Source organism: Macrotis lagotis, chromosome 1, assembly GCF_037893015.1.
Source record: "Macrotis lagotis isolate mMagLag1 chromosome 1, bilby.v1.9.chrom.fasta, whole genome shotgun sequence".
NCBI lineage: Eukaryota > Metazoa > Chordata > Mammalia > Peramelemorphia > Peramelidae > Macrotis > Macrotis lagotis.
The window spans coordinates 270,600,400-270,614,662 of NC_133658.1; the positions used below are offsets into that span (position 1 = coordinate 270,600,400).

General features: G+C 36.7%; 1 protein-coding gene across 4 annotated transcripts in view; it reads right to left on the minus strand.

The window, feature by feature from the left end:
* Nucleotides 1-14,263, minus strand: part of RBBP8NL (RBBP8 N-terminal like) — a 75,688-nt gene that overhangs the window by 7,832 nt on the left and 53,593 nt on the right. For all 4 annotated transcript variants that reach the window (XM_074210422.1, XM_074210420.1, XM_074210421.1 and 1 more), the window contains one exon: nt 7,202-7,322. In XM_074210422.1, the coding sequence (XP_074066523.1) occupies nt 7,202-7,322 (121 nt within the window). The remainder of the gene's footprint in view (nt 1-7,201; nt 7,323-14,263) is intronic.

Genomic DNA, 14,263 nt, shown 5'->3' on the forward strand with positions numbered 1-14,263 from the left:
GACTTCCCCTTAGTGTTCCTAGTTCTGCCCTTTGGTGCCCCAAAGTGAAAATGATAGGGATTGTACCTATGATTTTATAGACTATATATCTCTAGGTATAAGGAACATGAAGATGAGGAAACTTCCTTTATCAATGTAGGTAGGAAATTTCTCTTCAGTCATTGACTTAGTGAATATCCTTGAGTACTGAGAGATTAAAAGACTTGTCCACATTCACACAGCCAGTTTTATGATAGGGGTGGAACTTAATCCAGGTCTTCCTCAGTTGGAAGCTGGTTTTCTATCCACTATGACAAGCCTAATCTTTCTCCCATATGACAGTCCTTAAAATAGTAGAGCAGAACTTTTATGTCCCTCTAGTCTTCTCTTCTCCAGAATAAGCATCCTTCAATTTTTTTTAGTTTCTTTTTTTTTTTTTTGCAAGGCAATGGGGCTAAGTGGCTTGCCCAAGGCCACACAGCTAGGTCATTAATTATTAAGTGTTTGAGTCTGGATTTGAACTCAGGTACTCCTGACTCCAGGGCCAGTGCTCTATCCACTGTGCCACCTAGCCATCCCTCAATTGTTTCTCAAATGATATGAACTCAACACTCTTCATCATCTTAGTTTCCCTCCTCTGGACAGATTACAGTTTTGCAGTGTCCTTCTCACACTGTTGGAGCCCAGAATACTCTAGTGATCTGATCAGGGCAGAGTATGGAGGACTGTCATCTTCCTGCAAGTTATGCCTGTCTTAATGGAGCCCAAAACTAATACTCTCTCATTATATTATTGACTCAAATTAAGCTTTCAATCAACTAAAATCCCAAGATCATTTTCAAACAGTTGTTTGTCTGATCTTGTACATGTGAAGCTTGAGTGGTCCCTCTACAGAGAGATCATATTGGGTGACATCTTTTGTCTCCTTCTGTTAACCTTCCAAATAGGGTCCACTCAGCTTAGAGGAAGTGATCCTCTAATTGTTTTTATGTCTTGGATAGACTGGTCAGTGTGATATAACATGTCTAAAATTGAATTCATCATCTCTCACTAAATTCTTTCTTCTAAACTTCCTTATTTATGAAAGTGCCACTGTCCTTCCAGTCACTTAGGATGACAACTTAATATCATCCTTGACTTTTCACTCTTTCTCACCCCCATTCACCATTCTCTATATCTAATCTAAATTGCAAATTTCTTTACCTTTATAGCACCTTTCATCTGATAGTCTTTTGTTTTCTTTTTTTTTTGATAGTCTTTTCTCCATTAATTCTTTCATCTTTGGCAACATCATTGATTCTCTAGCTCCTCTCCATTGGTTCTATTATTACCCTGATGCCAAACTCATCACTTCATGTCTAGATGTTTGCAATAAGTTGCTGATTGGTCTTCTTGCTTTCAGTCTAGCCTCCACTTGGCTGTCAAATAAATTTTCCCAAAGCACATGTCTGACCATATCACCTTCCTGCTCAATAAACCAAGTGGTTCCTCTAGTTTCCTATTCTAGTAATAGTTCTCTAGATCCCTATTATCTCCAGCATGAAATATAAAACGTTGACATTCAAAATCCTGTATATCCCAGCTCCTTCCTGCCATTTTAGTTTTCCAACACTTTATTTTTCCCCTCTATTATCTGTTGTCCTTGCTATTTCTCAGCCAAGATTCTCAAATTCCCAACTCCAAGCAATTTTTGTTTTCAAGGCAATGGGCCTAAGTGACTTGCCCAAGGTCACACAGCAAGGCAATTATTAAGTGTCTGAGGTCAAATTTGAACTCAGGTCCTCTTGACTTCAGGGCTAGTACTCTGTTTACTGTGCCACCTAGCTACCCCTTCAAACAATTTTTCCCAGCTTCCCCCTTTTACTGAAACTTTCTCCCTCCTCATCCTCTCTTCCTGGATTGATTGAAGTCTCAGCTAAAATCTTACCTTCTATAAGAAGTTTTTCTTTGTTCTCCTCAGTGTTAGTGTCTTCCCATTGAAATATTTTCCAGTTTCTCCTGTCTATATCTTTTTGTACATCTTGTTGTCTCTCCTTTCAGATTGTGAGCTTGAGGGCAAGGACTTTTTTTGTTTTCTTTTTTGTTTGTTTTTCTTTGCAAAGCAATGGAGTTAAGTGACTTGCCCAAGTGACACAGCTAGATAATTATTAAGTGTCTGAGATCAAATATAAGCTCAGGTTCTCCTACTCCACGGCTAGTGCTCTATCTCCGGCACCATCTAGCTGCCCCTTGTTTTATTTTTCTTACCCTTTCTTCGTATCAATAGTCCTTTGCACAGTGTACTGCAAGTTGAAAGTGCTGCTTGACTTGAATTACAGGGACTCCTAAATAAGATTTGAATTCAACCTCTGCAGTAATAACTTAATTGTTTGAAGAATGCTTATTATCCAGATTGATTGTGGTTGAATGAACTGTCCATTAAATTGGTCCAACAGTATAGATATTACAGATGGACATTGAATTAGGTCTAGAATTTTAAGTAGCAGAAGAATAGGTTAGATTGCATTTGGAAAATTGCCCAGCCCTTTAAATGGTCTTATCTTCCTTTGGAAACAAAGGTCAACAAGTTAAGTCAAGGAACATTTATTTGATTCCTACTATGTGTCAGACACCGTGCTAAGCACCAGACATACAAATAAGGACAAAAATCAGCCCCTACCTTCTAGGAATTTACTCATAATTTAGTGGGGAGACTACATACAAACAACTAAGTATCATCAAGCTATAGACAATATAAATTGGTGTTAATCACAAGAGGGAAAGCGCTGACATAAAGGGGGCTACATAAAAGACTTCTCTTAGAAGACAGAATTTTAGTTGATCTTGGAAAAAGTGCAGGGAGGGAGTGAATTTCAGGTTGGGGGTCATGGGGCAGTGAAATTCCAGTAGTTGACAGACCTGAATGTCTTATGGGAGGAATAGCAAGCAGAATCACAAGATTGTAGTGTATGAAGAGGGGAGAAAGGTATAAGAAGGTTGGAAAAGTAGGAAGTGGCCAGATGATGAAGGATTTAAAAGTCAAACAGAGGAGTTTATATTTGATCCTAGAGACAATAGAAAACTTTTCAAACAGGCAGAAGAAGGGAAAATATGAGAGTTTTACTTTAGAGAAATCAATTGGACAGATGAGTAGAGGATGGACTAGAGAAGGGGAGACTTGAAACAGTGAGACTAGGCAATAGGCTTTTGTCTAGTTCAGCTATAAGCCCATGAGAGGGCTTGCACCAGAGTCATGGCAGTGTCATAGTGAGACACCAGCCACATCCTCTCTAATAGCAGAGACTATAGGCATACACCAGTACCAGTTGTCTTGTCACCCTTGAATCTCTTTCTCTTCGGGTTAAATGTTCTCAGTTTCTTCAGTAGATCTTCAAATAGCAGGGTTTCAAATACTTTTGCAACTCTTGCTAAAGTAATTAATTACTAAAATGAACCTAAAACTGAAATGAATATTCCTGTTCTCCTGGGTTTCAAGGCCCACCTAAAATTTCACTTTTTGCAAGAAGTCTTTCACCTAAGACTTAGATGAACTGATGCAAAGTGAAGTGAACTAGGAGAACACTGTACACAGTAACAACAATATTGTATGATGCTCACCTAGCTTTTTTCATTGACACAATAAGACAATGCCAAAGGACTCATGATGAAAAATGCTTTCCACCTTCTGAAAAAAAAACCTAATGAAATCTGAATACAGATCAAAGCACACTTTAAAAAAAACCCTTTATTTTTCTCTAACAAAATAACTAATATGGAAAAATGTTTTTATATGACTGCACATATATAAAATATATGAAATTATTTGCCCTATCAAGGAGAGAGAAGGACAGGAAGAGGAGAGAGAATTTGGAACTCAAAATTTAAAAAATAAATGTCAAAATTTTTTTACATGTAATTAGAAAAAAGAAACAAAATAAAAATGTCTTTCCCATCCTCAATTCTTTAATACTACTAAATGCCCTTCATCTGCTGACAATCACCAATTTTCCTTGTATATATCATGTGTATGTAGTTGTTTTTATGCTATCTTCTTCATTAGACTGTGAGTTCCTTAAAGGCAAAGATTATCTTTTGCCTTTGCATTTCTAGTGTTTAGCACAGTGTCTGGAATATAGTAGGTGCTTCATAAATGCTTTTTTGATTGATTGACTAAAAATCTCTCATCTTTACTGGATAACCTGCCCACCTTCCTTTCCAGTCATTTATGTCCTAGATTATGTCTGGTTTCTTTCAGTCTAAATGTCAATATGGATGTGATTTAGTTCCTTAGCAGCAGGTCAGTCCATTGACTGTTGGCCATATTAAGAATATGAACAATTAAATTAATGTTTGTATATTGTGTAAGAGTTATGTAAATAATACCTTCTGTATCCTGCTTCATCATTACAGAAACTGAAGAGAGGGAGGAGCACATAAGACTTTTGTATTTTGTCTGTTTTTCGGGTCTCATTGCCCCACTTCCTTCCTTCCCCCAAATATAATTTTATGCTTTGTCAGACACCTGGCAATGCTCCTTCCTGCTAGGATAGCAGACACAGTGTGTAGGTTCCTACTGTAATTAGATGATAATAATAACCTTTCTTTCTGTCTCATCAGGGAATAGTGCTCTATGGTGATTTGCAAAATGTTTTAGAGTGAATAGAATCTTTACTAGTCATAGTCTTCTTTGATTTGTACTGAAGTAAACAGAATAGAGATACTTCTCCTAATTTTACAATCACTTTTCCATCATCTATCTTTTAGAGGATCCAGCCTTCTTCTTTCAGGCAATTTGTTAGACTGGAATAGGATTAATTCCTCTCTTGGGGACTATAAAGCCAGGTCAAAGAAAGTCTGTCACCCAGGAGAGGAATTCCCTCATTGACATGTCATTCACCATCACCTTGGTGCAAAAGAATCTATCATCCCATTCTTGGTAGCAGCTTTAGATATAGGAAGAGGGAGGGAACCTGGAGAACAAGGGATAAAGACTCAGGCCCAGGAGAAGGAGCCTGGGCATGTCAAGCTTTCCTGATTTCTCAGTTTGCTAAGGGCCAACCTCGCCCAGCACTAGCCTTGCAGCCATACCTCTAATCCAGCTTTCCTGATCGTCCCAGGATCTTCTAGCTAGATCCAAGGCTCAGCTTACATTGTGAGTTGGCAAAAAAGTCTTAGGCCACATCTCATGATGTTGACTCATAGTCTGACTCCCAGGCAATGTCCATGAAGGGAGGTGACTCAATTATAACACCTTGGGGAAGGTGTAGAGAATGATTACAGTTGGAAAGGAAGAGATAGGAGGAGGTTTCTAGAGTCTCAGTCATATAAAAGGGAAGGATCTTCAAAGGAAATCTCACCAACTGGGCAAATATCTAAGCCATTCAAGCTAACCTTAGTGAGTTGTATTGCAGTTCTATATTAACGTGTCATTTGTATAATATTTTATATTTTTCAAGCAATTCTACTTACATAAAACATAAAGCACTCATTTCCAAATATGTTTACATTTCTGTCATCTTATCTTTCCAAAACTCATGTGAGATAGATAATGTAGATTTATTTTTTTTCCCAGTTTGTAGATGATGAAACAGAGGCTCAGATAAATTGTCTGAGAGCAATGCCCCACTCTAAACTACTTATTAATTCTATCAAGGCCACTTTGAATCTTACCCTCTGCATATTTGTAGACCATTATTGCTATTGTCTTCAACCTCAATAAGTAAATCAAATAAGGTGGAACCCCAGAATTTATTCAGTTTGGATGTCCCTCCAAGTTCACCATAGTCCACTGATAATACTTTGTACCTGACATCTACGTAATAGTATTATAGTTATCAGGAAAATTGACTTTAAACCAAGATTCTCATACCAGTTCTACCACTTTCTATTTTGTTACCTTGGGAAAGTCACTTTACTTTTCTGAGTTTTAGCCTCCTCATCTTTAAGATGAAGATAATTATAGTTGTATTATCTAGAAAAGCAGCAGAGTATAGTGGGAAGATTGCTAGATTTAGAGTTAGGAAGACCTGGGTTTGAATTAAACATTTAATCTTGGTTCCATGAGCTGATTGTGTGACTCTTGGCCATGTTACTTGTCAATCTAAGGTTCAATTTCCTCATCTTTATAATGGGGATAATACTTGTATTACCTAACTTGTAGAATGGTTCTGAGGTCAGATGAAATAATATATGAAAAGGACTTTGCAAATGTGAAACTTCTAAATAAATGTTACACATAAGTATCTAAATAAATTCTTAGGGATTCAGTGAGATCATGTATATAAATTGCTGCAGAAATATAGACAATTATTATTACCATGACATGCTCAAATTCGGTTCCTTAAGGGGAAGATCTCTTAGAATCATAGGATATAGAATTTTTAAGAGACTTTAGAGATCACTTCGTCCATTTTATAGTTGAAGAAACTGAGATCCAGAGAAGAGAAAATGGCCAACCATGGTCACCCAGGTAGTAATTGGCAAAGATAATAGCCTTTAAGCAATTATTTTTCATTTTAATAGAAGGCCATGGTTGGGAGAGGGATTCAGAACTGTCCTGGAGATGAAAATATAATGTGAAAGTACTAGAAATAATGAATTTTTTATTGCTATCCAATATACTAAATTAAGCTATTTAAAAATAACAACTAATAACTAATATGATATATAATATATAATATAAAATACATAATATAAAAATAACAACAAATATTATAATTAATATAACATTATTGATTATAAATTAATATAATATAATATATTATAATAGCATAATACTTTAAATTATGAAAAAATTTGCATATTATCTCATTTTGGTCTCATACCAACCCTGTGAGGCAGTTGTTACAGTCAGTTATTTACATTCTATAAATTTAGGACAGTTAGGTGGCTGATTGGTTTGAACACCAAACCAGGAGCCAGAAATAACTGATTTTAAATCCAACCTCAGACACTTATTAGCTATGTGACCCTGAATTTACAGTTTCCTTATCTGTAAAATGGGGATATTGATAACATCTACTCCCCCCTCCAGGGTTGTTGTTGTAAGGATCAAATTAGATAATAATCATAAAGTGCTTAATACAATACCTGGTACATATACAAATGATAGCTGTTATTATTGGGAAGCTGAAGCTCCCAAGGGTAAGTGACTTGCCCAGGATCACACAGCTAGTAAGTGTCTTCCAGACTCCCAGTCCAATGAACTGTCTACTGTGTCCCCCATGACTAATAGGAGGATTACCTTGTTGATCATCTGCTTCTTGTTTATGGAGAGACAACCTCAGCCTGATTCCTGTTTCCTGTTCAGCCTCATCTGAATCCAGTTTGCTGGGATGATGACTTTGTGGGGATGGCATTTGCTCCTATGAGAAATGAGACATGGAAGACAATAGCATTTAGCATCTCCAGAGCTCTGCTTACTTGTTGATCCCTTCAGACCTGGGGACTTTTAGAAACCCTCCCTAGTGTCCTTGTTACTCCAACCCTTGTTCCAGAGTCAGAAATTCCTGGGCTTCAGATCTAGACAATATTCAGCTATTGTTTCATGTTTAATCTTATTTCAGGTACCATCTCTCCATATGATATTTTATAGATTTACTTACTTTATAGATTTTTCATAGGTTTTACAAATCATGAAGTCCAATTCCTAATTTTTATAGATGATAAAACAAGTTCTCAAAGTTAAGTGACAGAATTGGAATTTGAACTCAGGTCTTCTGATTTCAATGTTAACATTCTTTCCACCATGTCATATTGCAACACTGGATGACTTTTAAATAACCCCCTCTAAGGATTAGTTCATGTCCAAGGGTTTTTCTAACTGAGCTGAGCTCCTTTGGGTCTTGGTTTTTATCACTTTGCTTTTCAATGATGGGGTTATTTTTTTTAGGAGCCTTGTGAGACATTGTTTTAGGCACAGAAAATTTTACTTACTTAAAGAACAATCAATATAATAGTCTAGAAATCACAGTGCACAACTTAAGAAATTTAGAGGCCACTGAAGACACAACAGGGTGGTTTTTTCTTTTTAATTTAAACAGTGCTATCATTTATCTGGAGGTAATCTCTAAGTCTCTAAGTCCCTAAGTCCTGTAGCTGTTACAGCAATGAGAATCAGGAGGCTGCCAAGCAATTAACACTTTTTTATACAGTATATATAGTTCTCTAATATTTCCTGAGTGGGAAGCATGTCTCATGGTTAGAGGAGGAGACTTCTCCTCTGCTCCTCCAGGACAAGGAGCAATTTTTCTGAGTATAGGTTCCATAATTCTGAGAACATGGGGATGGGGTGGTTGTAAGTTGTGGAAGAACTTATTGACTTACTGATCAAACAGGCCAAGTTGGAGTTACAAGACCTAGGTTGTATTCCTAGCTCTGCCAAATAATAACAAAAACAAAGTTTTTTTAAAAAAAATCCACTTTGATTTCTTTGTCTGAAAATGACCAGTTCATATCCCTTGATCAATTTTTCAATTGGGGAATGACTCATATTCTTATAAATTTGACTTGAGAAATGGGCATTTATCAGAGATGCTTGCAAATTTTTTTAAACTTCAAAACTTTACATAATTAGAATTATCTATTTTACATTTTTTAATGCTCCCAAGATCTTGTTTGGTCTAAATTCTCCCCTTAACCATATGTCTGCCAGGTATACTCTTCCATGGTCTCCTAATTTACTTATGGTGTCTTAACTTTATGTGTAAATCATGTACCCATTTTGACTGTATTTTAGTATATGGTGTGAGATATCAGTCTATACCTAGTTTCTGCCATACTGTTTTCCAGTTTTTCCAGAAGATTTTTTTGGACAAATAATGTTTTTGTCCCAAAAGAATGGATCTTTGGGTTTATCATATGGTACAGTGGATAGAATGATAGTCTTGAAATCAGGAGGACAGGAGTTCAAATCTAGCCTCAGATACTTGTTACTTACCAGCTGTGAGACCCTGAATGAGTCACTTAATCCTGACTGCCTCACATCCAGGACCATCTTCAGTCATCCTGATTCATATCTGACCATTGGACTCAGTATGACTCTGGAGGAGAAAGTGAGTCTGGTGACTTAGCAGTCTCCCTGCCCCCCCACTCAAATTCAATTTATGTGCTTGTCATGGTCCTACCTCCATTACATCATGGTCTTATTTGAGAACAAAGGACAAACACCATCATTGTCTTTTACTATAATGTATTGTGTGCCTAATCTATTCTACTGATTCACCACTCTATTTCTTAGCCACTACTAGATTGTTTTGATGTATAACCTACATCAGATTGTTTACCCTCTCTTAGAGGGGAAAGAGAAGGAAGAAGGGATGATAGAATTTGGAACTCAATACTTTATTCCCCCCTTAATAATATTTTATTTTTTTCTAATTATACATATAGTTTTCAACATTCATTTTTTTTTGCAAGGCAATGGGGTTAAATGGCTTGCCCAAGGCCACACAGCTAAGGTAATTATTAAGTGTCTGAGACTGGATTTGAACTCAGGTACTCCTGACTCCAGGGCTGGTGCTCTAGCCACTGTGCCACCTAGCCGCCCCTCAACACTCATTTTTAAAAAAATTTATTTAAGGCAATGGGGTTAAGTGACTTGTCCAAGGTCACACAGCTAGGTAATTAAGTATCTGAGGTCACATTTGAACTCAGGTCCTTCTGACTCCAGGGTCGGTGCTCTATCTACTACACTACCTGGCTGCCCCTCAACATTCATTTTTTATTTTTATTTATTTTTAACTTATTTTTTGATTTTTTTTGTTACAAGGCAATGGGGTTAAGTGGCTTGCCCAAAGCCACACAGCTAGATAATTATTAAGTGTCTGAGGTCAGATTTGAACTCAGGTACTCCTGACTCCAGGGCCAGTGCTCTATCCACTGTGCCACCTAGCCACCCTTTCAACATTCATTTTTATAAAATTTTGATTCCCAAATTTTTCCTCTCCCTCCCTCCCTTATCCCCTCCCAAGACAGTAAGAAATCTGGAATATGTTATATAAGTACAATCATATTAAACATATTTTCACATTATTCATGTTGTGAAAGAAGAATCAGGAAAAAACCACAAGAATCTTTCCCCCAAAAAGGAAAAAAGTGAAATAGCTTTCCTCTGGATGTGGATAGTATTTGGAACTGTCTTGGATCATTATATTGCTGAGAAGAACTAAGTCTTTCATAGTTCATCATCACAGTGTTGCTGCTAACTATGTACAATGTTCTCTTGGTTCTGCTCTTTTCACTCAGCAGCAGTTCATCAAAGTCTTCCCATTTTTAAAAAATCTACCTGTTTATCCTTTCTTGTATCACATTAGTATTTCATTACATGGGCATGATCACAAAATGCCAAATATTTTTCTTTAGGTTGGTACAACTTAAAAAGTTCAATAAAGATACTTGAATAAAATTTTCTTTTAAGTTGCATATCTGATCACAACTCTATATATTTTATTTGCAAATATACTGAAATGCACTTTTGTTCTAAAATCTAGAAATCTATTTTCAAAGTCCTGTGACAAAATAACAATGCTGCATAAAATAAAGTTATCTGTTGTAACTTATGATGAATCACATAATATTTTAAAAATAAAGATCCTAATTCCTATATACATATCTTTTGTAAACATGGTCTGTAAGACTATACAATTAGTTACATGAGAAAGTCAAGCTGTGTTAGGGGAGACTCCAGGGCAAGTTTGTGGATAGTTTGGGTGAAAATGGAACATGGATTACTATGGGAACTTAAGGTGGGGAAGGGAACTCTCACTTTGAATGTCCTCTCCTCTTTTTTACTCCTCTACCCATCCTTAAAGGTTTGAATCTTCCAAGATTACTCCAGGCCACACTTGAACTATCCATTCTCTAAACTCTGATTGAACCTGGAGATTGTACTCCATGTTTTACCACTTCATTGTTCTCTTTTTCACATGGGTCAATCTTGTTTCCTTGGATAGACCAAAAGCTCCTTGAGGACAAGGTGATGGTTTTTCTAAACCACACTTGAATAAGACTCCCACAATATCATCACCTAAAGCTCAGTTCTTTACTTAAAGAAATTTAGGGATGAGACAGCTCATTCCATTTGTTTGTATAACATTATTATTATTTATTTTTTAGATTTTTTTTTTTGCAAGGCAAATGGGGTAAAGTGGCTTGCCCAAGGCCACACAACTAGGTAATTGTTAAGTGTCTGAACTCAGGTACTCCTGACTTCAGGGCCAGTGCTCTATCCACTGTGTAACCTAGCTGCCCTGTATAACATTATTAATGAGATTTTTTTTCTCATATCAAGCCTGAGTTTTCCTCTTTAACTTTTAGCTATTGCTTCTTGTCTTCTGGATCCAGTCAGAAAAGTTTAATTCAGGGGCGGCTAGGTGGTGCAGTGGATAAAGCACCAGCCCTAGAGTCAGGAGTACCTGGGTTCAAATCCAGTCTCAGACACTTAATAATTACCTAGCTGTGTGGCCTTGGCAAGCCACTTAACCCCATTTGCCTTGCAAAAAAACCTAAAAAAGAAAAGAAAAAAGAAAAGTTTAATTCATCATCCAAGTGATGACTAAGTTATGTAAATGAATGCAATGAAATGTTTGCTAAATAATATTTTTAAAGATATATTTTAAATATTTTAAGAGATTATAAAAATGAGGAATTCAGAGAAACATGAGAAAACTTATATGAATTAAGGCAGAGTTAAAAAAAATAGAATCAGTAGAATAATGTGCTGCACCACAATAGAGTTTAAAAATGCTAAAAGATAAGTTAATGCATAGTAAATGAAATGACCTATATTGTTTCCAGAGGACTGACAATGAAGCACATTTCCCTTTTCCAAAAGAGAGGTGATGGACTATGGGTGCAATATGTTACATATGTTACATATCCTGGCAGATGAAATCACTCTTTGGGTCCATTTTGCTTAGCTGTTTTGAATTGTTCCAAGGAAGGGCTCTAACATGAAATGAAGGTGAGCAAAAGGCATTAATAAAACATTTAAAAAGGTTATGCCACAATAAATATACTTGCTTATGTGACAGGGTTATTAAAGTGGTAGAACAGGGGAATGTAGTAGATATAATTAACCTAGCTATTAGCATAGCATCTGTTAAATCTCATGTTATTTTGTGAAAAAAAGATGAACTAGATGATTTTACAGTTAGGTGTATTTGGAACTGATTAAATGTCTAAATTCAGAAATATAGATAACTATCTTGTCAATGTCATCTTGAAAGAAGGTATTCGGAGAGATATTTATGCTTGATCTTGTGTTGACAAACATTTTTTTTTCCTTTTTCAGTCAATGATTTGGATAGAGGTTTACCCAGAGGGTATAGATGGTGAAAGGAAAAGAGGCTGCCTTTCAAAAACAGGCAATCAAGTGAGAGGATCACTAATTTTCTGTTCTATTCAATTAAATAAACATTGACAGATAATGAATCTATGGGAGATATAGAAGCAAAAATCCCAGAACTTATTCTTAGAGTTTGTAGTCATATAGGTAAATTGAATATAATGTAGGAAAAAAAGACATTAAAGGCAGCCTGCTCCCTAAAAAACTCCAGGGGATCCCTATTAGCTTGTGACTGAAATATCTGTTTAACATGTAAAACTCTTTACAAGGTATCCCCTTCCTACCATTTTAGTTTTCTTACACATAAATCATCTCCTGGTATTCTGAGATCCATGCATTTGTTCTAGGTTATTCCCTCTGCTCCTGTCTCACTTCTGCCTCTTGAAATCCTGGCTTCCTTCAAAGACTAGTAATAAATCTTCAGCATCCACCTTCTGAAGGAGATTTTTCCTGTATCCACCCTCCTCTTCTGCTACTCCCTACCTTAGGTGCTGATGCCTTTTCCTCCTACTATAACTTGTATAATGTCTATTTGGATGTATCTTGCACATGTCTATTTTTTTTTGCACACATTATCTCCTTCATTAGAATATAAATTCCTTGTAATCAGGGAATATTTCATTTTTGTCTTTGTACCCCTCATCACACCCTAGTATGAACTATCTTGGCAGCTCAATAGCCTCAGCTGAGCATACTGAAGTGTAATTGAGGGCCAGATACTCTGTTGGCAGACCCTTTTTTGTCTGTCTGAAAGTCAAAAAATACTCTTGAGGATGGCATCTCCTCTGGGGACCCCTGTACCTGCTCTGAGGAGCCTGCTTTGGCTTTACCAAAACCACAGATCCTGGTTTGTTTCAAAAGGCAAGTGGTAACTGAGTAGTCTTTCCAGGAGACTTCAGGGTTCCCAGACCAGTGCTGTAGTTCCTCCCCAGGTGTCTCAGAGAATTTGAGAGTCACCAAGCAAAAAATCAGAGTTTTTCACCAGGAGTCAGAGTTAGGCCACTCAGAATACCAAGAGTAAGGGGGGAGACAAGGAGGGGATAATTAAACCTCCTTATATTCCCTTAGGAAGAATAAAGGAACAGTCATGAATGTATTAGGGGGGTTTCTAGGTTTAAAGAATTAGATCCCCATTTTCTTCTCTGTTCTGTGCTGCCCTTTGGGAGCTTCATATTATATTTGATTATTTCTCAATTTCTTGGAGTAAACTCACCTAAACCACAAAGTGAATGTTTTCCTCTAGTTCATACAAGGCTAGAACTGGAATTAAGAATGTTAACGGTGAAATGAAATATAGGTTATGCTTGGAGATTTCCTCAGAGCTTAAATTCAGAGTGGAGCCAAAGTACAAGCAGAATGTGTGATAGAATCATGAAATATAATATGTAAATAAGTATTTAACAGTCTGAAAACTCTAGACATCTTAAAAAAAAAACCTGAGCCAAAGTAAAGGGAATAAAGAAAAAAGTAAGGGGAAGGGAAAGGGCAAATATTTATTGTATTTGGGAAGACTTTCTAATTAACCTACCTTACAGGTGTTAGAAACCTTTCTCTCACTGCCTCCCTACTATTTTTTTTTTTTAGGTTTTTGCAAGGCAAATGGGGTTAAGTGGCTTGCCCAAGGCCACACATCTAGGTAATTATTAAGTGTCTGATAATGGATTTGAACCCAGGTACTCCTGACTCCAGGGCCGGTGATCTATCCACTGTGCCACCTAGCCCCCCCCCCCATTTTTTAAAATTAAAATTCATTTATTTATTATTCCAACTCATGCAAAGATAATTTCAACCGGCCTATTTTTTTTAAGGTTTTTTTTTTTTTTTTGCAAGGCAATGGGGTTAAGTGGCTTGCCCAAGGCCACACAGCTAGGTAATTATTAAGTGTCTGAGGTCGGATTTGAACTCAGGTACTCCTGACTCCAGGGCCGGTGCTCTATCCACTTTATGACCTAACTTCCC